General features: G+C 40.3%; 1 protein-coding gene across 3 annotated transcripts in view; it reads left to right on the top strand.

The window, feature by feature from the left end:
* MPPED2 (metallophosphoesterase domain containing 2) overlaps positions 1–24587 on the top strand; it is a 127305-nt gene that overhangs the window by 53904 nt on the left and 48814 nt on the right. For all 3 annotated transcript variants that reach the window (XM_080404437.1, XM_080404438.1, XM_080404439.1), the window contains one exon: positions 4734–4915. In XM_080404437.1, the coding sequence (XP_080260563.1) occupies positions 4734–4915 (182 nt within the window). The remainder of the gene's footprint in view (positions 1–4733; positions 4916–24587) is intronic.

The raw sequence follows: 24587 nt of genomic DNA, 5'->3' as shown, positions 1-24587 counted from the left end.
TTAAGATTTTTATTCCATCTTCTTGGATGAATTGGTTTCTTGGGAATTGTTCTGTAAGAGGGGATTTGGGCTCTGCATATCTCAAAGCTCAGGAGAGCGGGGAGGTTGGAAGGCTGTGGGTTCAGCTCTCTAAGCACAGGCATTCCCGAGGACCGGCTAACCCAGCCAGAGCCCTGTGTTTTCAGCATTTGAACTCAACCATGCAGAATTATCGTTTGCAATCAAAACTTTTAGCTCTTTCAGAAAAATGGTGCTTGTGTCTTTTCTGAATTTTCTTTGAAAACAGGGTCCTGGTGTAATTCTGCCTGCAGCTCTGTTTCTTAGAGGGCTGCACTGCCCTTGCTGTCTCAGAGGTGCTTTCTAATGCTGCTGATTTATAAGACATAATTGTGAGGAACTAGCATAAGCTTGGGCTGAAATACACAGCTCATGTGTCTGTTCCATAGCGTGACATCCTAAATCAAGTCCTTTGCGTCCATGCATGTGAAAGGCCCAATGTTTTCCTTCTCTGTGAATTTCTGAATTCAGCCCCCCCACCTCACTGTCAAAACCCCCCTTGATGACTTCTGCATTGCTCATTGTCACTTATTTACTAAATCTCTGATTTTAAAGCATAAAGCCATGATGAAATTTACTGTCCAGTAGATGAGGACAGCATGGAACTCCCAAGTCCACATGTTCCCCGGGAGCAGCACCGCTGGGATGTCAGCAGCCCGGCTGTGCACGCAGCATCCGCAAGGCAAGGAAGGGGCAGCACTGGGTTTGCTTGCTTACATGGCCCCGCTGTCTTGGAAGTGCCATGGTAACCGTGGTTTTGGAGGAAGATACCGATTAGTGATAGCTGAGCAAGCCACATTGGAGCCTGGGTTTTGTTGTCATTTGGTTCGGCTGCAGCAGCGTGTGAGGGACTGTAAATATGAGGTTTGTACCTGAGTGAGTCTTCCTCTAAATGAGAACAACCGATGGTAAGGGCAGTTTAGTAAAGCCAAGTAATTATTGGATAAACAAGGTCCTTATAGAAGTCTATGATGATTACATTATCCCCTCTGATTCCTAAACCCTTGTCATAAGTGCATTAAATGTGACAGATCTTACATTACTGTCATGAATTTAGAAAGCAGTCATTGCTCAACGGCTTTAGGGGATTACATACTGTCTTTTATAAACTTTGGGAAAAACGCCTGGTTTTCTAAGGTGTAAGATCTCTTAGGATAGATAAGTACCTATTAACAGCTGTCTGTAAAGGAAGTCAGATGCTCAACATCATTTACTAACTTACAGCAAAAAAAATTCTCATTCGTTTTGATACTTGGCTGTTTTGTTAGGTTGTTTTCCATTTCCTGATTTCTGTATTAATCCTATCGTAAGAACAGCTAGATTATTCTGGCATCTTTTTGTGACCATGCTTTCCCAAGTGCAGTGATCAAGTAATCTGTCAAGTGTTTCAGCCTGCCAGCTCAAGACTGAAAAAAATAAAGTATTGGTGGTGATGGAGACTGTCCAGGTTAGCTGGATGCACTGTTTGGAGCAAATGGTAAAGGATATGTTGAATCTCTTAGGCATGTGCTCTGATTGAGCAGAGACTGGTGGTGGCTGAAATTACTATTTTAATCTCCTGTTGAACTGCAGTGAGGGTCAGGCGCATAACTATGACAGAGCTTTCGGAAATGTTGGTTTGTAAGCTGCAGGTGTTGGGCTGTGAGGTGAGCAGACCACCAGCAGAAGGGGTGGCGTTGGCAGCCCAGGTGGAAGCCTGCTAGCGAGCAGTGTGTCACCGAAAGCTGTGAAAGGGTGGTAGTGCCTGGCCTCCTGCGGCAGCTCATCTCACGGGTTCAGAGGCCAATCCTCTCATGATGTAGTAAAAAAGAAAAATCTCGCATTACTGTTTGCTGTACTGTAGCTCTGGATGAAAAGAAAACTTGAGCCTTTAGGACTGGCAATAACACCACTTTTATTAAGTTTCTATTGAAGGACTGTTTTGAGTAGGATAAATTGATGGGCTGAACACAATAACCTTCAGTATCTCACTTTCAAGTACTTAGTGGGCAAGCACTACTGAATAAGAGAAGAAATTAAGCGAAGATTTAGAAAAAAGGTTACTTGGCAACATCATAGTGTTTGTAAAGAGGAGAAAGAAGGGTCAGGAACTTAATGTATTTCGATTATAGAATTTTCTGTAAATCAGTCATGGCATGAATAGAAAAATCCTGAACCAAATTTTGGTGTTATGCTCCTATAGGGATTGCCTAAAACAAAACAGGGGTTGTCGGGAAGCTGCAGAGAATAGCAAAAGCATAACTGCTGTGTATGAACAGTATTGGACTACCAGGATGCAGGCAGTGGTGGTCCATATCTTGAGCAGAGGCCACCTGAACAAGGTATGTGGTAGTGATGGAAGTTGGTGTTGGGTTTTGTGTTGTCTGGAGCAAACGTACTTGGAAGTGTTGACATGGAGAGCCCCGTGTTTACTGTGTGACATACTATTGAAGAAGTTTCTGCTTACCTTCGAGTAATTGGGAGGAAAACACCAAACACAAAAGCGGTCTATAATTGCAGTTCTGCCCAGCTTGCCAGTGTGATTTCAATGGGTAAATTAATTTTCCTCTGTAATAATAACCTTCTTAATTTCTGACCCTTGCAAAGACTAAGAATCCATTGATTGTGGGAGGTCAGATTTTTGCAGTGGGTTCCTGTAATGGTAACCAGTTGTATGGCTCAACTAATTGTACCTGGTGCTTTGGGTGGAATAGGAGACGCAATACCAAAACCAGTTACCTACCAAACTCCCTCTCCAAACCAATCCAGCCTGCAGTAAAACCTGCTTTTAAAGTAAAGGCCATATTAAAGTCCACATTTTTTAAAGCCTGAATTTTGCAAATTAATTCAGTGGACTGTGGCAGCCAGATATACCAATGTGGTATATTTATGGTAAATACAGTTGGACTGGACATGCTTAAATTATGGTACCTGGGAAAGTGCAGTCTAACAAATAGTGTCTTTCCCCCTTCCCCCATGTGAAAATTTTAGCTGTTATTAAACATTGTACCAAATACAAAAGACTTAGTAAAATCTTGTTAGTAAGTGTGTTCATGTGGACATTTTCCCATTGGAAACCAGTACGTACCCGTACAGTGTTTGATTTCTTGAACCACTGTAAACTCCCCACTGTTGGGAGCTGAGTTGCTCCTTGGAGGATGCTTTTGGTCTTTCTCACCTATGCAGGGAGCTACAGTTCAGGACACTTGTAGAAGTTTTTACACGTTTCAAAATATAATAAATACTAATATAGTTTACTAAAAATAGTAAATACAGTCCAGTAAATAAAGGAATACTTCAAAAGTCTCCATGTTCCTAGGATTTGTGTTTTATTTTCTATTGCTAATCATGCGTCGCATTACAGCTGTGGGGATTTAAGAAAAACAGATTCACAGTGATGTGTGCTAGTTATTTTTCTTTTCATTCAGGGTGGGGAGCAAAACTAATAAAACCTGTTTAATATCTCTTTTTACTGTCAGACACTGATTTTTGGATGTTGTGTCAGTTTGTCCCAATAAGTCTTAGAACAGCATTATTTTGGGTGCTTTAGAATACTCAGAGCTTGGTTTCACTGCTCGCATGATTTCAGATATAAGTGAAGTATTATTCTGACATAACTCCTAAACACCTCAAAATTTCTAGCTGAAGCTAAGCTCTAACAATGATCAAAGTGGCACATCGGTGGAATGGGTTGAAGTTTTGTGGAGCTGGGATGGGGTTTAGTCTGTATGCTGTGCTATTCAAATCTTGAGTTAAATCGAGCAAATCAAATTATGGTAACTCTCTGCAGAGAAATAATTGCTATTCCAAAATAGGCGATGGATTGCTTTTTGGAGTTTAAGTTACTCTGTTGCACATTAGAACTTCTGACCGCTAAGCATGTGTAAAGCACTTCTCTTCCCTGTTATTTTTCTCTATTCTGCTTATTTTTTTTTTTTAAAAAAAGACACCTCAAAACCAAACTTCTGTGATGGGTTGCATATAGTTAACAAGATCACATTAACAAACGTAGGTTGCAAATAACCAACTGAACTACATTTTAAACATCATTGATAATAGAAAAAAAATGTTTTATCTATGGTTCCTTAGTGCTCTGCTGTATCAGTTCCTGACTTTATAGATTTTGGGAAGATGAGCTCAGGAGGTTGTATGAGGGTAAAAGGTTGTCATTAGTCTCAGTTCTGCAATTTCCAGGCTTCATCAAAGCACTCCTGAGTGTACCTGTTTGTGTGTAAACAAATATTCCTGCTGGAATCTGTAGAATTTCCTATGCCCTCGAACAAAATCAGCTGCTGAGCTGCTCAGCTCAAGTGAGAGCCTGTTGCTGGCCCACCTGCGAGACCTGTTGTACCTGTTCATGTGTAAAGTAAAGGGTGGAAAAAATATATCTGAATTCAAAGTCTCACATGTCAGTTTTTCCCAATGTTTAAATTAACTTTAATATCAGAAACCGGCCATATCTTCTGTATTTTTTAATCTTCCCTTCTTGCCAGGTAAGTATTTAAGAAGCACTGTGATTCCTTCTGGATTTTTGGCTGTGTTGCTTTACAGAATCATTTCTTCCAGCATGGTGTGTGTAAATGGATGTGTGTGTGCATGCACGCTATGTAGAGATAGCTCTGTGTTGATATCTGAAATAATAGATGTGAGGGTTTTAACCTTGTAACTGTTACGAGATCTTTATGTGTCTGCTTTAGGGTCGACCCTATCCCATATGACACTCCAAAACCAGCGGGCCACACGCGATTTGTCTGCGTCTCAGACACACACTCCAGAACAGATGGCATCCAGATGCCTTATGGGGACATCCTTCTCCACACAGGCGATTTCACCGAACTGGGACTGCCCTCAGAGGTTAAGAAGTTTAATGACTGGTTAGGTAAGGAATTACTGCGTTTTGGTGACCCCAGTTAACCTCTCCTGTCCAAGTGTCAGTCACTGCCTCCTAATTGAATTAGAGCACTTGAAAATCCCTTCCCCCCCTCCCCCGCCCCCGCTTACTTCACTTGTCCTCATGTGATGTGCTGTTTCTAGCCTCAGTGTGATTCTGTTAATTAAGACAAATTTGGAGACTTTGCTGTATTACTGCATTACCTTGGGGGAAAAAGATTCTGTCATTCCACAGCAAGGACTGTGTAGCCTTACGTGTGTGCTGAGGGGGTGGTGGCACCTGGTAGGAATGTATGCGGTGTCCCATTAGTTGACACTGTGGGGTTTTATATCCACAGCCAAAACTATTGCTCGCTGTATTTTGGGTTTGCCATAATTTAAAGCAGTGCTGAAAGCTACAACATATTTGGGAATGGTGGAAGTCCTTCTTCCCACAATACAGGATGGCAAAATCAATAATGATGTTTGGAAGGAGATAATTTTTTGGGGGTGGTCTTCACACGATTGCCCCTTTGCGTTAGGGTACTGGCATTTTAACTTCGGACACACTCAATGCCTTTTGGGTAGAACACGTTTCACATTCTGCTGTATTTGATAGCAGTGCCTTGATAGCGTATCGCTACATTTGAAGGCAATTTGCAACAGCAGAAGGCTAAAATGAAGGAGGGGGACTTAGATACAAGGAATGTATCTAAATGTGCAGGATGCTCCTGTTATAAATGCCACTGGTAGGCTGGCTGTGTACTGCCATGTCACCATGTGCACTAGAAATGCTCAGAGGTGAAGGTGACTCATGCAACTGATCTTCAAGAAACGTTACAATGAATTTACAGCATTATATGAAAACCTTTGAAAGCGTAGCTTTGTCCTCGGGCTTTACCTCCCTCAGTGTACTGTCTCTTGCCTGCCGTATGATGGCCACATCTCTACATGCCTTTAATAGCATCGTTTTATTCCATTGGAGTTCCGTGGCTGACCCTTCAAGAGATAAGTAAAGAACATTTGGATTTACAAAAGGAATTTTTAAATAGAAGAGCTTCTACGTTTTCAGTCTTTTCACCCTCCTTTGCATTTTCTCCATACTGTTCTTTTTATCTTCCTTCTGACCTCCTCTGATTTCTACAGCCCAATTTTAAAGAACATTTTCCTCCTTTTTATTGCTGTGCACGTGGGATTGGGGCTTTCAGATACTGCCATATTACTGTAATTTAGTTTTATCATTCTTATTTCTAGAAAGCAGCACTAGATTTTATGGGCTCAAAGCTGTCCTTTTTCTCGGAATGTAATCGCAGGACCGGGAAGTAAGAAGCGGTAGCAGAAGTAGGTGGGTTGGTACATAGGTTGGGGGAAGAGACACAGACAACTTCCTCAACTTTGGAGCATTCTTTGTGATAACCTGTAAATGTCAGTGTTGTGAAGGAGGAGGAACAAGCAAGGTAAGGGCAGTGGGAGGCTGTGCAGCGGTGGGCAGTGTGGTCCTCCAGTGCTGCAGTCCTTGGAGGGAAGCCTGGGCAGCACGGCTGTTCAGTGAGGTTCTGTTAGTACCGATGCCAGGCAGCTCCAGAAAAAGAATTGCCTTCTGGAGAGCGCAGACCTCCAAAGTCTACCCTGAACGCGCTGCTGAGAGCAGTGCCTGGCTAGCCAAGTTCCTCTTTGGACTTTGAGTCATTTCACAAGTATTGCTTTGATACAGCCAGAGTCCATGCCCAGTGCTTGGCACTTGAAAATGCTAACTCAGTGCTGCAGAAAGCCAAAACAAGCAAGCTGCTCGTGTGTTTTCACCCTGTCATGTGGTGATCTTACAGTATTGGCAGCCACTTGGCATTCCTTGTATCTAAGAGGTGTTTCATGATGATGTTATTTTATCACATAGATCCTGGGTTTAACATTTGCAACAGAAGAATTCTAACACTTTGAAATAGGGTTTTTTCCAGCCTCAGTAATTTACCTTGGGGCTTTCTTATAGCATATATATAGTTCTTGCAGAAGTCAGTATGGTATTTATCTGAGAAAGCAGATTTTGCATTCTTTGGCAGTGTCATTGAAACTGGAAGCTTTGATTGTGTGAGGACCTACTGGCTTTGGCCTCAGGCTTTCATATTTCAGACACAGAGAAAACTTCTTTTGTTATTTCCTTCCCCCCCCCCCCCCCCCCTTTTTTTTTTTGTTTTCTTTCTGTCTCTCTTTTTTTCTTTCTTTCTTTTTTTTTTTTTTTTACATGCACAGAGTCCACTTGCATTTTCATCTATATGACAATACCAGTTATTAGGTTTCTGGTATAAGGTGAGGCAGAAAATTGATTCCCCTGTGGAATCTGGTGGCATTGGTGTCCTCATCTGGAATTGTAATACTATGAGTCAGGCCTGCCCTTTTGCCACTTTGTTTTATGCTCCTCTCTGCAAAATGGGAGTAACTGCATTTTACTGTTGACTGTGTATATTGTGAAGATTAATACGTTCAAGATTGTGAGGTGATGACATGTAATAGTTTAAAAGATACATACCAGTGGGAGGCAGCTTCTTTCCATCATAGTTGGTAAGAACCTTATTCCAAAGCAATGGGCTGAGATCTCCCATCAAATGCAGTGTTGCTTTTATAGAAAGGGGTTTTCATATCTTTGTGTGCATCGTTTTCTCCACTGGTAGTTGTGTTGTGAAGCAGTAATGGAGACAAGGCATCTGTATCATTTATACCATGAGGGAGAGAAGCAAGATCAAAGCTCAGCTTCATTCTACAGCTTATTTTACATACCCTGTGGTAAAAACCCCAGAGCCTTATCTCCACTAGGATTATATAATGGGATAACTAAAACACAATAACTGTCCGTAATTTTCTTGGCAGTAAAGCCAAGGGAAAAGTTCAAAGATGATCATTCTGAATGCCTGCCTGGCTGTACTGCCCTGGGTGTTACATATGCCAGTCAGACAGGACAGAGAGCACTTCCGTCAACCCTGCAATTTTTTATTTCTTGGGTCTTGCATCCCTTTGCAGCTCTTCAGGTATCTCACTTGAGCAAAATGTTCAGCGTCTTGTCCATCCATTTCATTAACACTCATCCTTCTTCCTTGTCTCAGCAGCCCAGTCGTAAAATATGCTTTCCACATGCTCCTTCCCGCTCCTCTCTCTCAGCCTTTCCTGCAACTTTTACTAGTTCTTATGCTTTTTTCCCTTTAGCTGATAAATTTTCATTATTGGTTTTGCATGAAAGTCTTCTGGTCTTATACATTGAATAACCTCTGTGGTCACTTAGTGATTACATATGCTGGCTGAGGTAATTTATTCACTTTGTTTTGGTGTGAACATGTCCCTTGGGTCTTGTAACTGCTGTAATCACTTGACCTTAGTGACTGTTAAATGCTTTAAACACAGTTATTTTAAATTTATAATTGTTTTCATTAAAAATCTCTTATAGTAACTTAACTGACCTTGCAGTAAACACAGCATTATGTGCTGAGGAAGAATTAAGATGTTATTCTATGCCTAATACATTTCTTACTGAATGTTTCAACATACTGTTATTGTCACCGTTCATATTTTTCCCATCCGTTCTCATTCAGTCATATATGTGAAATGAAATATAGGAATATCTAATTATAGCTCTGTCTTCATAGTGCAACGTTTCCATCCCTGTGTCATGGGAAGTGATTGACTAACTTGTTAGAACTGAAGAGAATGCAAAGATAAATTCAGGCAGACAAATCTTTAATGAGTGACGGTATGTTTATTGTACTCAATTAGTATGGGCCTGATTATGCACATCCTTACTTGTGTGAATAATTTGCATCTGGTTTAGTCATTTTTCTCAAATAGCCAGTTTTGTTCATTTTTTATCCAGTGGTTATCTCTTACTTTATTCATTTTTGTTTGGGTTTTTTTTCTCCCTAGTGGAAAATTTTTAATATAAGGCATATTGCTGGACGAGCTAGGCAAAATACTGCAGTGGTAGATACGAATAAATCCAGTAAGTGAAATTACTGCTGGTTAATTCTGTGGAGCTGAGTGGAATTTGGCTAGGTGTTTCCTGAGTTGTTCTGGGATTTAGCAACTTGACTGTTTAATTTTTTTTTTTCCTCTTTCATGTCTTTTTTTTTTAATGCATTTTTCTTAATTTCTGTGGGATAACAACTTGAGGAACTTTGTGAATGGTTTAGTGGACAAATACATATGGTTTTGTACTGAAAGAAATATTTTTTTACCTGTAATATGTGCTTGCCTTTAGTATAAACCTTGTTGATTGAGCTAAAATAAAAATTCAGCTTTTTTTCTGTGGTGTAGTTCATCATGTTACTTGAAGTGAAAAGAAAGGTTTTCTTGTTACGTTCTGCATATATGGATGTGGTTGGTCCTCAGAAACGTATTGTCAGCCCTTTCCAAGTTCACTTTTGTGTGAATGTCAAGTTATTGAAAATAGCAGCTTCAGCTTGGAACTGCTGGCTGGTACATGGAATGGATGTCGGAATGGGAAGAGCCTTGGAATGGTGCTGTTGCTCTCAGAGATATGGACAGACAGTTGGTTCCAGCCTACACTTAGGTTTCTGCATTAGTACTGTAGAAACTTGAAATTATATTCAAAATTGTAAGCCAGACACGTGCCAAAATAGTGTTTGACCTTGAAGATAGTGTAATTTAATCTGAAAAAAAAAAATGTACTGTAAAAAAATAGTTTAATAGTAAGATCAGGCTCTTATCACTGTTTAAAAATTCTGGTTCACATTCCTTGTGTATCATTTCTCAGTCTCTCTGGGCTGGCTCAGTTATTCCCTCATTTTATCTACCCTTCTTCTCTTCTCTTCTCCGGACATACTTCATTTAGGGTTTTGTATGAGTGTGCTCCTTCTGCTAACGTACACTGAAAACTCTTTCATTGTGGTGAAGAATTCTTTTGGGGAACTTCTGCTCTGTAAAAGTATATTTCTGATATGAATCATTTTATCATCTGACAGGATGCTTTTTTATAAAAACAAAGCAGTAAGCTCTAAATTTCTCCAAATTCAGAGAGCTCAGAGTACTCTGAACTAATTTAGAACCAGAAGGAAGCTTATGAATATTTTAAAGTAAAATTATGGCAATAAAAACAAATCTCTTCCTATTTTTATAAATTGATTTATTTCTGATTTGTGTTTTTACCATCTGGAGCATATTTTGAACCCTATATTGCTCTACTTGTTATAGCTAGAATGAATAATTGACTAAACATGAAATACCATTTTGATGAACAAAACTCTTAGCACTTGAGAAAAAATTGCATTCATTGTGAGCGCAGGAAAATGCTGAGGTAGCTTTAATCCTGTGAGTGTGTATGGGTTTTGCACAGCTGTTCTGGGAGAGAGGGAAGCAACTCCCAGGAAAATCTATTAGTCTAATTTTGAAAACAGCTATGTCTTCTGTGGGTGGCTCTGGTGAGACGCTTCTTCAGGTTTCAGACACTGGAATGGGATACACGTACTTCAGTAAGAGGTTGAGCTGGCTGCTGAACGCCCCCCCCCCCCCCCCCAAGATTTATAAGATGAAATCTAGAGTCTTCAAATTTTCTTGGTTTGGTGCTTTTTTTTTATATGTTTAGTTATCTGGGTTATGTATCTCACTCTGTCTTTATTGAAAAGTTTAAAAAAGTTTCTACCAAGTTACGTTTAATTGCAGTATCACTACTTAAGAATAGTTCCTTTTGCTTTTGTTCTAAGTAGAGCTGTGTTTAATGTCACAGTTAACTTCGCATTTGTACTTGGTTTTAAATTCCCGTATGGCTTGACTAAATTAATCATCAGTGTTCAGCTTTTATTTGTATACAGCTTTTTTAGATACATTAAAACTAATTTTAGGGTTGTTTTTTTTTTCCTCAGAGGAATAGAAAAATAGTTTGAATGTTACATTTTTATTGTATTTATAAAATAGTGGGAAAATACAGCCATGTGGATTTTTGGTAATAAGCTGAACAGTGTTTTCTTGATGTAGCAATCTACAGTGAAATGTGAAAACAAAAGTGAAAAAAAAAATGCAAAATGCTACTTTTGATCTATCGTTGTAATAGCTGCTGCTTCATACTTATCACCTGCTCTGAGTCAGATACTAGATGCTTTGTAGAAAACAGAACCCTAGAAGTAGAATTTGAAAGGTAAACCAGCAGAAATTGTATGGAAATGAGTGTCAAGATAGTAGAATTTCCACGGACTAAAGTGAAATATGTGCATGAGGAGCAGTATAAGTTTATTCATATCTGATAAGCTGTTTCTTGTTTTGCTCTTGTTATTCCTGGCAACTTTTCATAAAGAAATTTCACAAGGAACTGTTTTTACTATCTGTTAATGGCGTACAGCTAAACTTTGAATTGTTTGGTTGTTTTTTAAAACTGTAATCACTAACTTTTAACTAGAGATGCAGTGTAAAATCCATTATGCAAGTTGTATACTACCTGCCATGGTCAGTCAGACCAAACATTAAGGTGTGATTTGACAGCCATTAAAAAACTTGGCTCAGGTGAAATGTGCTTTCAAAGAGAGTAATGTTCTGGATTGAGTGTCTCTTTATAACATACTCATTTAGTAATTTTCAGTGAAAGAAAGGAGCTAGTGAGCATGGAAAGTATTGCACAATTACTGGATGGGACTTTGAATCACAAGAATTGCTCAGTCATTTCTTGGATCTGCTTCCCTGGACCGCTGTTGTCTTAAAAGAGGAAGATGATCAGGTTTCAAATAATAAACCATAACCAATACAAATTTATAAAATAACCAAAATGATTCTTCCTTTCAATTCCCCCTTTCCTGCAAATACACTTTAAAACAGAACAGAGATTTACGGTTGCTGTATTGACCAGTCATGAAATAAGTAATGCCACCCAAATAGAAAGTTTTATAGACATTGTCATCAGATTCTTCCTCCAGCATCGCTGCTGCAGCCATGTGTCATAATACGAGAATGATTTCAATGGAAAGCAGTCAAAGTATGTGTTCTTTGTACACCATTGATTTATTTTGCCACATACAAATTTAATGTTGCATCAAAACTACAAAGTGCAAAAATCTCTTTACTAAATTTTCACATCATGCACACCATATTAGCAATATCTAATTAAAATAAGAAGTCTTTCTGTTAGTAGAGCATCACATTCCTGCTTAGAAAGAACAATGGTTTCGGGGTAGAGGAGTCGCTTTGAGCAGAGAGGTTGGGGCTGGGGGAAGAAAGCACTGCAGATTTTAGTATAATGTGTAGTGTTCAAAGAAATTTTATTTCATCATAAAGATTAGCAGGCTGTGTAATCCAATTTAAAGCTGGTTGGCAGTGTCCTGTCTTTTTTTTTTTAATCAATGCTGGGTTTTTTTGTGTTGTATGTGACTACAGAACCTTGCGGAGAGCAGGAATGATCTTTGAGTTTTGTGCTTCCCACCCCCCTTCCTCTTTTCAGTTCTGCATGTTCAGAAATGTGTGAGATTACCTTGAACCGAGCTACAAAACAGTATCTGTGTGAAATGCCATCCTGCATTCTTTTGGCTTGTGTAAAATGGTAATTTTTTTGTGGCCAAACAGCCACTGAGAGTGAAAATCTGCTAAAACTCTGAGATTGGGGGGGTTGAATCAAGCTTAAAACTCAAATGTTAGCATTTATTCACACTGTTGTGGACATTACTATGCTGTAGAATAGCAACATGCAGCAATTTATGTTAATGCAAGACTGGCAGACCTTTATCTTACAGTAATTGCCTGCACTAGGGGGTTAATAAATGTTCCAAGAATTACTGACTTTTTTGTAAAAAAAAAAAAAAAAGATTGTTGCTTCTTGCTGGCTATAAGCAGCTTGTGTAGCTTAATTAACCCTGTTGTTGCAGTGAGCTGAAGCCAAGTACTTGAGCTCGGGCAAATTCTGCATACATTTTATGTATCGGGACACAATGTCTTGGCACAAAAGGGCTGTGAAAGAAAGACCCTGTGTAACTCCACCTCTCACATCCACCCCCGTCATGCCTGTTAGAAGAGCTTGAAATCTTCATTGACTATCTTTAGGGAGTATATTGATTTCAGAGAACGGGTGTTATATTTGTAGGCACTTTGGTACCACTGGTGAGGAGGAAAAGAAGAGAAACCTCTTCTCCCAGAGCTGAAGGAGTCTGTGTTTTTCTTTGTCCTGCTTTGTCACCCTGCGCAGGACAGTGTGAATAACGGTGCTTGCTCCGTCAGGTGGGTTACCAGATCCACGGGCAGCAGCACCTCTGGGTAAAGCCCAGCACAGGGCTGGAGGACCCACTGCGCTGCCACGTCCCATGGCACTGGGCTGGTCTCAGCACTGGGTGCTGGCACGTGGTGGCCCTTCCCGGCTTTGGGAGCGGCGTTCCTCATTACTTGCGATGGCTGCGAGGTTCAGGTCACTGCAGCACCGCACTTCACTGAGCTGGGCTGCTCTCCTCTCATCCCGCACGCCAGCTGTGAGGGGACGGCTACCAAACCTGTGCTTGCTATTGATGGTACATTTAGCAGAGGAGGAACAAAGCGGCACAACAGGGGATAGCAATGTAGGGAGGAAAGCATGAAGATGCAAAGCCAACACAGAAGAGAACAAAATAACATCAAACTGGGGGAGGGACGGAGGCTACAAAGAAGAGGGAGACAAATGAGAGCGCAGGGACATAAAATAGTGGAGGTTCACCTGCTTTTCCCAGAGCTTCATTCCTTCCCAAGGTAATAAAATTAAGAAATGAGAGCTCGGGAACACTCTGCGCTTTGAATTTCCTGTAACTGTTGATAAGTGAACCTTAAAGACCTCAGAATTATGTACATCTTTTCTAATGAACCAGAAGCTTTAGTATTACAGGCCAGGCTGGGTATGGGAGTGCAATTGCTCCTTTTCCCCTGAATGTTGCCATTAAATTTTTTAGTGTAATCAGCTGACATGGAGGGTTTTAGTTTAAAACAGAGCTGCAAATGATAAAAAATGAGCTGTACTTCTTTAGTTTTACCTGAGCTGCCCTCCCCCGGGCCTTACTCTCTAGCCCCCCGCTCCCTGAGCAGCATTTGGCATTTGCCTTCGCTGCTGAGGGGTGAGCAGGGAAGCTGCAAGGCAACCATGAAATTTCCCACTTTTTTTTATGCAGGAGATGTCTCCTGAGTGTTGTGAGGAAGTAGTTTGTTGCTTCTGCTGTCCTCTGTCCCTGCTTCAAGCTTCAGTGGTTGCTGGGAATAAAACAAAGTAGCTGTAGCCATACTTCTGGTGCTGAGGGTAAAGGCCCCGGAGTAACGTCCCCTCATAAAACCCCAGGCGAGGCAATTCCCAGAGTAGTTCTGGAGCGAAAGCCATTCGCCATTTGCACTCTCCTGGTTGTAAATTCTCGATTTGCACTCTCCTGGTTGTAAATTCTCGTTGTGTGCCATTAGCTGGCGTGTGGCAGGCAGGGAGGGAATTGTGGAGCCAGGATGGCCGAGGGGCTGCCCTGTCGTGGCACTGCCCCTGGGGACAGGGAAGGAAGAGCCATGGATCTGGTGACCTGGTGACCGACAGCTCTGGCTAGCTGTGTTAAAGTGCGTCCTGACGTTTGGGTGAGTTACTAGAGAGTGTACAGTTATAGTGGAAGCAATATAGCCGTTCATAAACAAATGCTTCCATGAAGCCAGCTGTAAAAACAATGATGCTTGCCTCTGAGGTGAAAGGGCAAAACCTTAGCAGAAAGGAGGATAAATAAGAAATAAATTGTTACCTTGGTGTAAGTGACTGAAATAACTGTTCTCTTAGTGCTTGGTCTTAATGACCAGCTCTGATTAACTAGAGTTGTTGCTTTATTCAGCAAAACTCGAGGCCTGCATATCATGCCCTTATACAGCAGTTTTTTCATTCCTTTTTTTTTTTTTTTTTTAAGTCTAAAAATGATGGCTAAAATGGGTATGTCAAGAGAGACCCTACTCTGCAGAAAGCACACTAGGTAAAAAAATAGGGAATGCTGCATGCCCTAACACTTGATGATAATGTCTCACATTACAGAGAAATACTTATTTATGTACCAAAATCCTTGGTGTACTTCTGTATGCAAAAAAAGTACAGACTCTGCATCGTACAGATTTTGCAGCGCCTTGTGAAAACGCTACTGTAAATTCAGGTGCACAGATACAAGTGCCATAAATCTTTCATATCCATTTAACTTGATTCAAAAACATTTCACTACCTTAGTACATTACGTGCTTACTATTATCCTTATTAAGAAGCAGAGACAGCTGCAGCAGAGGGCCAATGTACTTGTAACAGGGATAGGAAAGGTAAGAGTTTCACCTGAATTCCATCACAAATAAAGCACGCAAACTCTATATTGCAGAACGGAGTCTACCTTACACACGGTATTTTTCATTGATCTGTTCTTTGGAAGGACAATTAGGAGGCATTTCAGCACATAGGTTTGTCCACTGGAATCCAAAGAGCGGTGCCTTGGGTTTTTAAAGAAACTTCAGTCTGAACTGTCTGTTGTGAGGTCCCGATGCTGTAACATAATTTGGCAATTGAAATTCTGCAAAGCCAGGAGAAGAGGGGAGGTGGCAACAAATAGTAGCAGGAGTGAGATTTGGAACTCAGAAATTGCTGGCACCACTTTCCATCATTATCCCTCTAGACCTTTATCAGGCTGAAAGTTTCCTTCTGCTGGGTTTTTTTTTTAGTGGTTGGGGTTGCTATATGTGCTTAAATTTATAGGGAAGGTATTTGAGGCTATGTGTCATTCTGCTCAGGCAATTCTAAATGGCTAGGAAAAAAAAAAACCCAATGCTGCATAAGAGGAATTCAGTTCCTTGTAATAACATGATACAGCTGGGGCGATTTGGTTGTCTCCTTTAGTAGCTAAGAAACCTCTGTGGGCTGGGTTATTAAAAGGAATTTCCTTACAGGGCTCAGGAGATTCCTGGTATCCAAGTTCATCTTGAAAGACTATAATGGAATGTTTAGGTTTATTTAGAATAATAAATTCAAATATGGCATTAGAAAAATAATACTGGAGGTTCATAAAAGCCTGCCTGAATATTTTTAGTTCACTGTAATGTCTGTTTGCATTCTCTGTGTACTTTATTTTTTTATTCTCTGTAAAAATTTCATGCAAAGACTGTGGGGGTAGCTCTGAGATACGAGTACACAGTGCTTTCAGATGGATGTTGGGCTGCTTCTGGAAGGGGAGTTTAGTTCAGGTTTTGGATTTCTCCTCTTCCAGCTTGGAAAAGGAAGAAGCAATTACCAAGAAACACCAGCATCACCATCCAAAGATATGTTTAAAACCACCTTTGAACATCAGACTTGCCTCTCATACTTAAATGTTTACAAGTAGAAGCACCAAACATGATCACAGGGTGAAATTTCAAGAGCAGCTAATTACTTTAGCACATTGGAGAATGTTACATTCTCAGAGTTATTAAAAAGCTGTTGTCCTGCTTTTAGGCAGCAGTACACGGTTTTAAAACCTTTGGGATACTATAAAAATATTTTATCTGACTTCTTCATTTTCCTTTCAGTTTATTTTCCTTGTGATTGTTCTTGCTGCCCCTGCTTATTATTTTTTCCCTTACTGTTACGGGAATTTATCCATGTTACATTAGTATTGGTAGTCAGGTAAGTCTGAGCCCCAGTATGTTTAGTGGTTTACCAGCAGTGTGCTCAAAAATCATAGTTTTGAAAGGAAGGATTTCATCTCCATGCATAAAAATTGAGAAGTTACGTAAAATCTACTGTATTATAGAAAGAAAATTAAAATAGTTACCAGCAGTTTCTTTGTTTATGTATTTGAGATTTTTTGGTCTCATAAGATGCTCTGACCACCTTCCTAGGATGCAGGAAAAAAAAGGATGCATTTGGAGGGTTTTTTTATAGAAATACTCACTAGGCTTTACCAGGCTGTGAGGCAGAGGGAGGTATGTGCCTGCTGCTGTGTGCATTTGTAAGTCTCAAAGACTTTCATTTAAAAATCAGAAAACATATTATGGGGACAAGTTCAAAGTAGGATGGATTCAGGATGTTTCTGGTGATTATGTGTGTTTCCCTTGATTTTTTAATATTAAAATCGGTAGTAGATGTTGGAAGTGTCCTGATAGGGGTGTGCATTTCAACCCTGTGCACAGAAAAGGAGGTTCAACTGCATACATAAAGGTGGTCCCTGTCAATAAGGCAGAAAAATGTGGGGCAGAATCTAAATCTGGGTCCTGCATTCATAATTCTTATTTCCTTCCTTAAGTTTTCTTTCAGTAAGTAGTGAGAAATTTATATCCAGACTTGTTTCTCTTTTAAATAAATATTTTACTTTGTCTGGAAGATCTTGTCCTTAGCATTCCCTGGTCTTTTGCAATGTGAAAATATACATGTACGTGAAAATACCAAGACATTGTCTGTGATAATTATGATTAGCTTAATTACTTTCTGTATAATTGTTTCTCAAGATGACCTCCTTTTTGATGGCTTTTAATCATTTATTTTAGGAAAAAAAGACTCAATTGGAAATGTAAATTACAGAGACAAAGGGTATGTTATGGGAAGTAGGTCCAGATCTGTTTGTGTCAGACAGTGACTGTTGGGTTTTATATTCTTAAGATTCATGGAGAAAAATCATTTAAATTGATACAATATGTGCGTGCACAAGGTAATATCAACAACCAATATATTATTTCAAAATCTGGTGAGTTTCTTTATAGAGGATTAGGTTATATAGTGTGGGGGGACTCCGAAAAGAAAATAGAATTGTGTATTGATGCCTTTAGAAATATTATTTGAGGGCAATAAAATGTTCCCTGAAATTCCCTCCTGAGTGGAGAAAATGGAGTTTGTTTGCAGTAATTGCATTTTCTAGCATTTGCTTTTGCACTTTCCAATATGAGTTAAGCCAATTGGAACCTGTGATCTCGTTTTGCTTATTGGCAAAAGTCCCATGTAAATTGATCTGTGATGCATTTATAGAGAAAGCTTTGAAAATTTTGAAATAGAGATGGCTTTTTCTTATTAGATTTGGATAGTATTAGGGTTCATTTCTGTATTTTAGCCTAATGTAATAGTAACCAAAACTGTTCCTTTTCAATTTAGTCTTAATCAAGTTCAAGGAGAACATTTTTGCTTAGCCCCACTGGCACTGTGAAGGCAGAGTTTTATGTACCTGTTCTCAGCCTTGGTATTCAGAGTTCAAGATCTGAGCCATTCAAAACCACACCGAGCTGAAACTGGTTTAAAACTTGTCAGCCCTGCTACATTAAGATCTTGATTGCAAGAGAGAATGTAAAATCCTGTTGGACAAGGTATAACGTATTTCTCCAGGGGAGTATACGTGCACTATAGTCCTTAAACTACAGGGGGTTAGGTGCAAATCTCATTATAAGTGTAAACATGGGGTAATTCTGCTTAGGGGAACACCCTTCATTCAGCTCTGCCAGGCAAAAGATGTTCTTGCCTGAAAACCTTGCAGATTTGCCCAGGTGAGTGCCGTTTCACTTACAGGATCTTTTTGGATGTGCGCCCGTAGCACCAGTGCAGCCGTAGTAGTGCTTTATGTATTGCTTTGCTGTGGGAAAGCAAGGAGTAGCAGGAACTACCATTTGTGCAAGAAGCATTTTTAAAAGTGAAAGGGAAGAGGAAGGCTATTGCCATTTCCAGGGAGGGTGTTGTTTTCAGAATTTGCTAAATTTAAAGGGAAACTTCATAGTGGTCAGCTTTTTTGATGTTAAGTTAGATGGGTTTTTTTTTCTTTTTTTTTTTTCCTCTTGAAAGCTCCATTTTTTAGGTTACATAATTACAAGCCTGCTTTTCCAGGAACTAGGAAGCAATCTGTGCTGCTTCTGTGTCAGATTTCATAATTTTAAAGTCAATTTGGGGGACTTTTTACACCTCACTTTGGCAAGTGCTGTGAGCGGCAAAATGTGGGGGATTTTTGTTTTTGAGGTTAGGCTAAACAAAAACTTCAGATTCAGTCTGTTTCAAAACAAATGCCATGTATTGATTGATAAAACTTTCCATGTTTCAAAGAATGTTTTAATAACAGTAGCCCAGTGAAATTCAAAACAACTCTTGAGATCAAAACCCAACACAAGTTATGTCAGGGTAACACTAAGGAAGGTGTGGAACACTGAAGTGAAACAAAAGATTGTTGTTGTGCCACATTTTTCCTTCTAACAGAGAGGAGAAGGATATTAATCACAAACAGTTACATTAGAATAATGTTACGGTTGAGACATAAATACATAAAAGCAAGGAATTGTTACAGATGTCAGAGCATCACGCGATCAGACCCCTCGCTGACGCGGTCCTGCAGTGCGGGGTTCCTGCTGCTCTTGGTGATGTTGTGCAAAATTCGCTATGTTTACCTATGGGAGAGAGAAGGAGTGGAAGCGCTTGGTATTAGGTACCACTGACTCCGCAGCGTCAGACTTCTCCTGAATGCCCATACAGGTCCCGCGGCACCGTATCTGCGGTCACTGGGACTGTGTTTGCTGCAGTACCTTGGTGCTGCATTGCTGAGTTATAGGTGCTGAGGCAAGAGTCACTTGGTACTTCCTTGCTTTCATGGGTTTATGGCTCGACCTTGGCATTATTGTAACGTAGTTTTTTGTGTTTAATGTTTCTTAGACTTGGTTTTCCATTGCCAGCATGGAAGAAATCGTAATGCATGAGTTTCAGAGGAGAAGGTAGCAGTCTGAACCTGCTGTGTGGCTCGATCCTCAAGTGTGAGTATTAACGCTAGAGCTGTCAGGCCTTGTGAAAATTAATGAAGCCTGACGGTTACAGAGTGAAAGGTCAGAGGCAGAGCTTGCACTTACCTAACATTTCTGTTTTGTTGTGTCTAACAGCGTTTTCAACAAAGGGGAGCTTTAATGTACAAGCATTAGATTTATCACAGGAATTCAAGGATCTCAGCCTTTGCTTCTCCCTGTGCTGTGGTCTGATGTTTTCTTTGCATAAAGGCAAAACAGTTAAACTTCCATTCATCTGCTCGTCTTGCTGTTGCCCATGTGTGTTTTGCCTTTATTTTTTCCTTTCCAAAATCTTCTTTATTCTTTTGCAGAGGGGGGGGGTGGGGGGAAGGCATCTGAACTGATGATAGTTTAAAAAGCTGGTTGTATAGTTTTCATCAAGAGGATTTTGAGAGATCTTGTATTTCAGTTCTTTGTACTTCTTGAGAAGCATGTTTTGGTTTTGTGCATGTTCTGTCTTTTATTTGCCTGCTTTTTTGTTTTTGATTATTTCATTCTGTAGATTTCTACAGATGCAGAGGGGTAAAGTACATAGAAATTAATGAGTCACATTTTCAGGCAGTGTGTTGGTTGACATCAGTTTCAGCTATTCGGTTGGGCACTTCTTGTAAAGGCTGTTTGTTTAAAACAGTAGGAATATTTTCACAGTCAGTTGGTCAGTCTCATTCTAGAAAACTGTTTTTCCTACCCAATTTTGAATCTTGGTGCCTGAAGTTGATTGTTGGTGAGAGAAGTCCAGCTTATCATCGGAAAGCTGGAGCCTGTGCAACTGTACTTACGTTGTACTGACTCATTTGTTTCTGCCACAGGAGAAATGAGTGCCTTTGAGATGTTCTTTGTTTTAAAAAGCTGAAGGGGGTCTGTGTGTGTTAAGATTGTGCTGTAAATGCTGGAAAAAGAGAGAAACCGTGGCCCTGAGATGCAGAGGGCTTTCCATGAGAAACCTGTGTGAAGAGTTAGAGCGCTGCGGACCAGTTGCAGGTTGTGCTGGTTGCCTTGCCTGCTGCCCGTGGGCGGGTGGGCAGCTGTGGTCAGACATCTGATAGCGACCTGTGCTGCTGGGGGCATGGAAAGCCCATGGGAAAGACACAAAATCTGCTCCTTCAGAGTTTATCTCTAGATGCATATGTGGTTGGTTATAGGTGAATGCTCCGTGACCAGTTTTGCACTTTTGAAGCGTGTGTGATATACCGTAAATTCAAGACGATTCATTTGTACGTATTTCTCTCTTTTTTAAGGGACTAAGATTTGTACTTCAAGGTTTCTCAGCCCATTTCTCAACATATGGCCAAAGGGTCTGTGAGGCTATGAAATGGGCATGAAAAAACTTCGCATTTCATGGAAGTGTTGTGTGGTTTGAATAGTTAATGCATGCATATGCATATTCAGAGCTTCACATCAAAAGCACTTGCATAGCATTGGTGTGTAAATACAGGTTTCTACCACTTTTTAGTCAACTAGTATCACATTATTGCTTATTTCCCTACTTCCCTGTGGGTTTTGTAGGTAAGAGCAGTCAAAAAAAAAAAAACCATGTAATTTTCTATTTTTGTAGGGACTCGGCAGTTAACATTCATTGCCAGTCAGACTCCTTTTCAAGTCTGGCAGCTCTACAGAACTTGGGTTGTGTGACTGAATTGTACTCATACGAAGCATGGCATTAAAATGGAACAGTTGTTCAATAGATTATGGACTCCTAGAATCACCTACTTGAGGTGAACTTAAAAAAAAAAAACAGTGGAACACCTGATTACATAGCTTAAAAAACCCAAATGCCCTCCATCCCCTGCTGTCTCCCCAGCTTCCCCCTTGTCCCGTGTAATAGGTGTATTTAAAGTCAGTCTGTTGGTCTGCTAACACTGTAAAGTGATGTATGGGGTTGCAGCCAGCAAAAGTCCTGCCTTACCAGTGTTCACGGGGCCGCAGTCTTTTTTTGCTACATCAGTTTTCAGCTGGATCAGTTTCCTGATCCACTGTGCTCTGCAGCCACTGAATCCTTGTGGTGGCAGAGGTGTGGTGGCACAGGAGTGAGGATGAACGCTTGGGAGACGAAGGTGGGTGGGACTGTAGCTTGAGGGTTGACTTGTTAAAATGAGAAGTCACAGAAACCTTCTGAGACTCCCAAATTAATGTATTTGCTGTAAAAAATTAGATTTTTACAAGTTACTCACAGTTAGCTATCTTTGCTTTTATTTGAGTAAGAGTTATACTGACCTTTTGTCTTCCAGAGGAGAACAAATTGTCTAATTGCAATATTTTCATGATCAATTATTACATTGTGCCCTTGCTTCTACTGTTGAGGGCATGTGTTGAAAAACATCTTAGCCAAAATAAATATATTTTGAAGGTATGTGTGCACACACACATGCACCCTGTGTGTGTATATACACATAAATTCACAGTATTTAAAATACTTCAGTATAAGTGACTCTACCTGACAGCCTTGGTGCCCTCGTATTTTTTAGTAGCTTTAATCTTCACATATTGATCTCGCCTGTTAAACAGTTAAGTATTTTTAACTTAAACTCAGTTATTGCCTTGGGAGTTGACAATTGGGATTTCTGAAGTGTTCGTCCCAACAAACAGATCAAACTCTTTTCCTGCTTGGGAAGAGATTCTTCTGTTTTCCAGACTCACAGTATAAATTAGAATGAATAATATTACTGATGCACGATGGAAAATTTAGTAGTTAGGAAATTAGACTAATAAAGACCAAATGTAGCTAATAAAAATTTAGTGAAGGAAAATGAGGAAATGCCTTTCAACCTGTGTATTGTGCTGCAGCGTCTCTCTGTATGTACAGACAGCGCGGACATAGATAGGCAGAGATTATCTGGTCAAGATGAAACTAAAATACCGTGGAGTAGGATAGTTTTGTGTGTGGCTGTTTATCCTTCCATATTAAACACAGAAGGTCAGCAGATTATAGACAAAGGGCAGGACTGCCGAAAGAAAACACGCCAAAGTATTTCAGAAAGAATTCAGAAAGAAGAAAAAATTCAGAGAGAATGAAGGTTTTGTACTGCCACAAGGCCTTTCAGGAAGGGAAAAACTGAATGCGATGAATAAATAGCTAATCTGATTGCAGGTAATTTATTACTGTGATTAGTGCTATATAGTCTTTCCTGGGGGAAGAGGAAAGAAATGGATGAGACTTCCTCTTGCTGCTCCCCTTCGCTTGTGCCTGGCTTTTGATGCGTTTGCATTTTGATGAGTGGTGTTGCTCATCGCCAACTCCAAGGAGATGAGAGCAAAATGTGACTGGTTGTGAGGTCGGGGAGCTAGGTGGGGAGCCAGGTCAGACCTTGGCACTCATTCTGTGGTAAATGTTAAAAGTATGTGCAGAAATAGAGTGAAGCACGTCTCGTGTGGTCGCTGGGCGGGGGGCGTGGGTCTGCAGCTGTGCATCCACAGCATCCCTGCCCGCGCACCAGCTGGCAGGTTCTGGGTGCGTGGTGCCGCTCAGCTGGGGCTCCTGGGTAGGTGCTGGTGGACTTGGGTCCACATGGGGCTTCTTCTCTGATGCCTCTTTTGCCTTATTTCTCAGTCCTGGTCTTTCTTGGTCCTTAAGTTTCACTGGTGGGGCCACGTCCTGAGCCTCCCCAGTGGCACGGGGAGGAGGCTCTTCTCTCCCAGAGCCCCCCCGGCTCCCTGGTGCCTTCCTGGCTCTTAACTGACCAAACAGCCTCTCCTTAGTCCTAAGAACATCAACAGCTGTCTTGTCACCAACTGCAGTAAATACTGTTTGGTTTTCCTTACTGATGTCAGGTGCTTCTGTAACATATATAATTTTTACATTTCTATGTTTTAATAATCGCTGCTGCCACCGTGGGTTTGTCTTTTCACATCCCGTGTGTCTTCAAAGTGAGCCCTCTTTTTCAAGGTGTCAAGATAAAAAGCCATTGACTTCAGGCAAAAATATTCTAGGCTTAATTGGACATAATGTCAGCAAAATGCACTGATTTTCAAGTCTATCAAAATAAATGGGAGGAAGTGTAAAACTTGGACAAGATAAGATCCAATAAGATGAAAAGTTTTCCCTGCTAAAACTGGCAAATGTTGATAACTTGGCAGAAACCTGAATTTAACTTCTCCATCCTACTTCTCCAAGAATCTTATCACATCTAGCTTGTTTTGGGGGGATTGATAGTTATGACAAGCGTGTCAAATTTCATGCCGGTGGCATCTTTTACATTTCCTGAGAGAGGAGAAAATAGCAATTTTACCTTGTGCCCAGGGGTCAAAGAGAGCAGGAATTGTAGGTACCTGCCACATTGAGTTTTTAAATAAAAATGAATTGCAGAGCAGCATGTAGCAGAGATGAGGGAAGAGGGAAAGGAGTGAGGCATAAACTGTAGAGAAGCATTTATTGCATCTTCTGCAGCTTTTAATCTAATGCAGCACCACAGAGTTATGAATATGTATGATCTGCATTTTGTTCAGATGTGAGGTGCCTATGAAGATACTTGCTTGGTTTTTTTTCCAAGAGATTTGTGGCTTTTTGGTTTTCTATCCAGAATTAACCGATTTTGCAAAGATGATGTTTGTATAGGTGTCTTGTGTAATTCCTGTTCTGTGCTGTAAATTTTGAGAAGCAGAGGGTTTTGACTGGTTCCTCATAAGGCTGATATAGGGGAAAGTTATTTTTGTAAATATTTTTAGCTTCACTTTGAAACTGACTTTAAAAAAATAAACCACAAACCCAAACAGTTTTGAAAGCTGAAAGAGGTTTTAAACTAGCCAAGCCACATCTGTTCAGGAGAGCTTTATTCATGAGAAGTATATAGCACCTGATTCTGTGTTCCTCAGGAAAGATATCAGGAGGACCAGAACTGGGAGATGGACCCATAGATTTCCACATTCATTCTGTTGCCTTTATGGAAAAAAACCCACAACTAAACCCACAAAAAAACAAACAAAAAAAAACCCAAAAAAAACCCACAAACCCAACCTATTCTAAATGACTATTAGGAATAAAT

This window comes from Falco punctatus, assembly GCF_963210335.1.
Source record: "Falco punctatus genome assembly, chromosome: 10".
NCBI lineage: Eukaryota > Metazoa > Chordata > Aves > Falconiformes > Falconidae > Falco > Falco punctatus.
The sequence above is the reverse complement of the archived record's forward strand: the minus strand, read 5'-3'. Positions and strand labels throughout refer to the sequence as shown.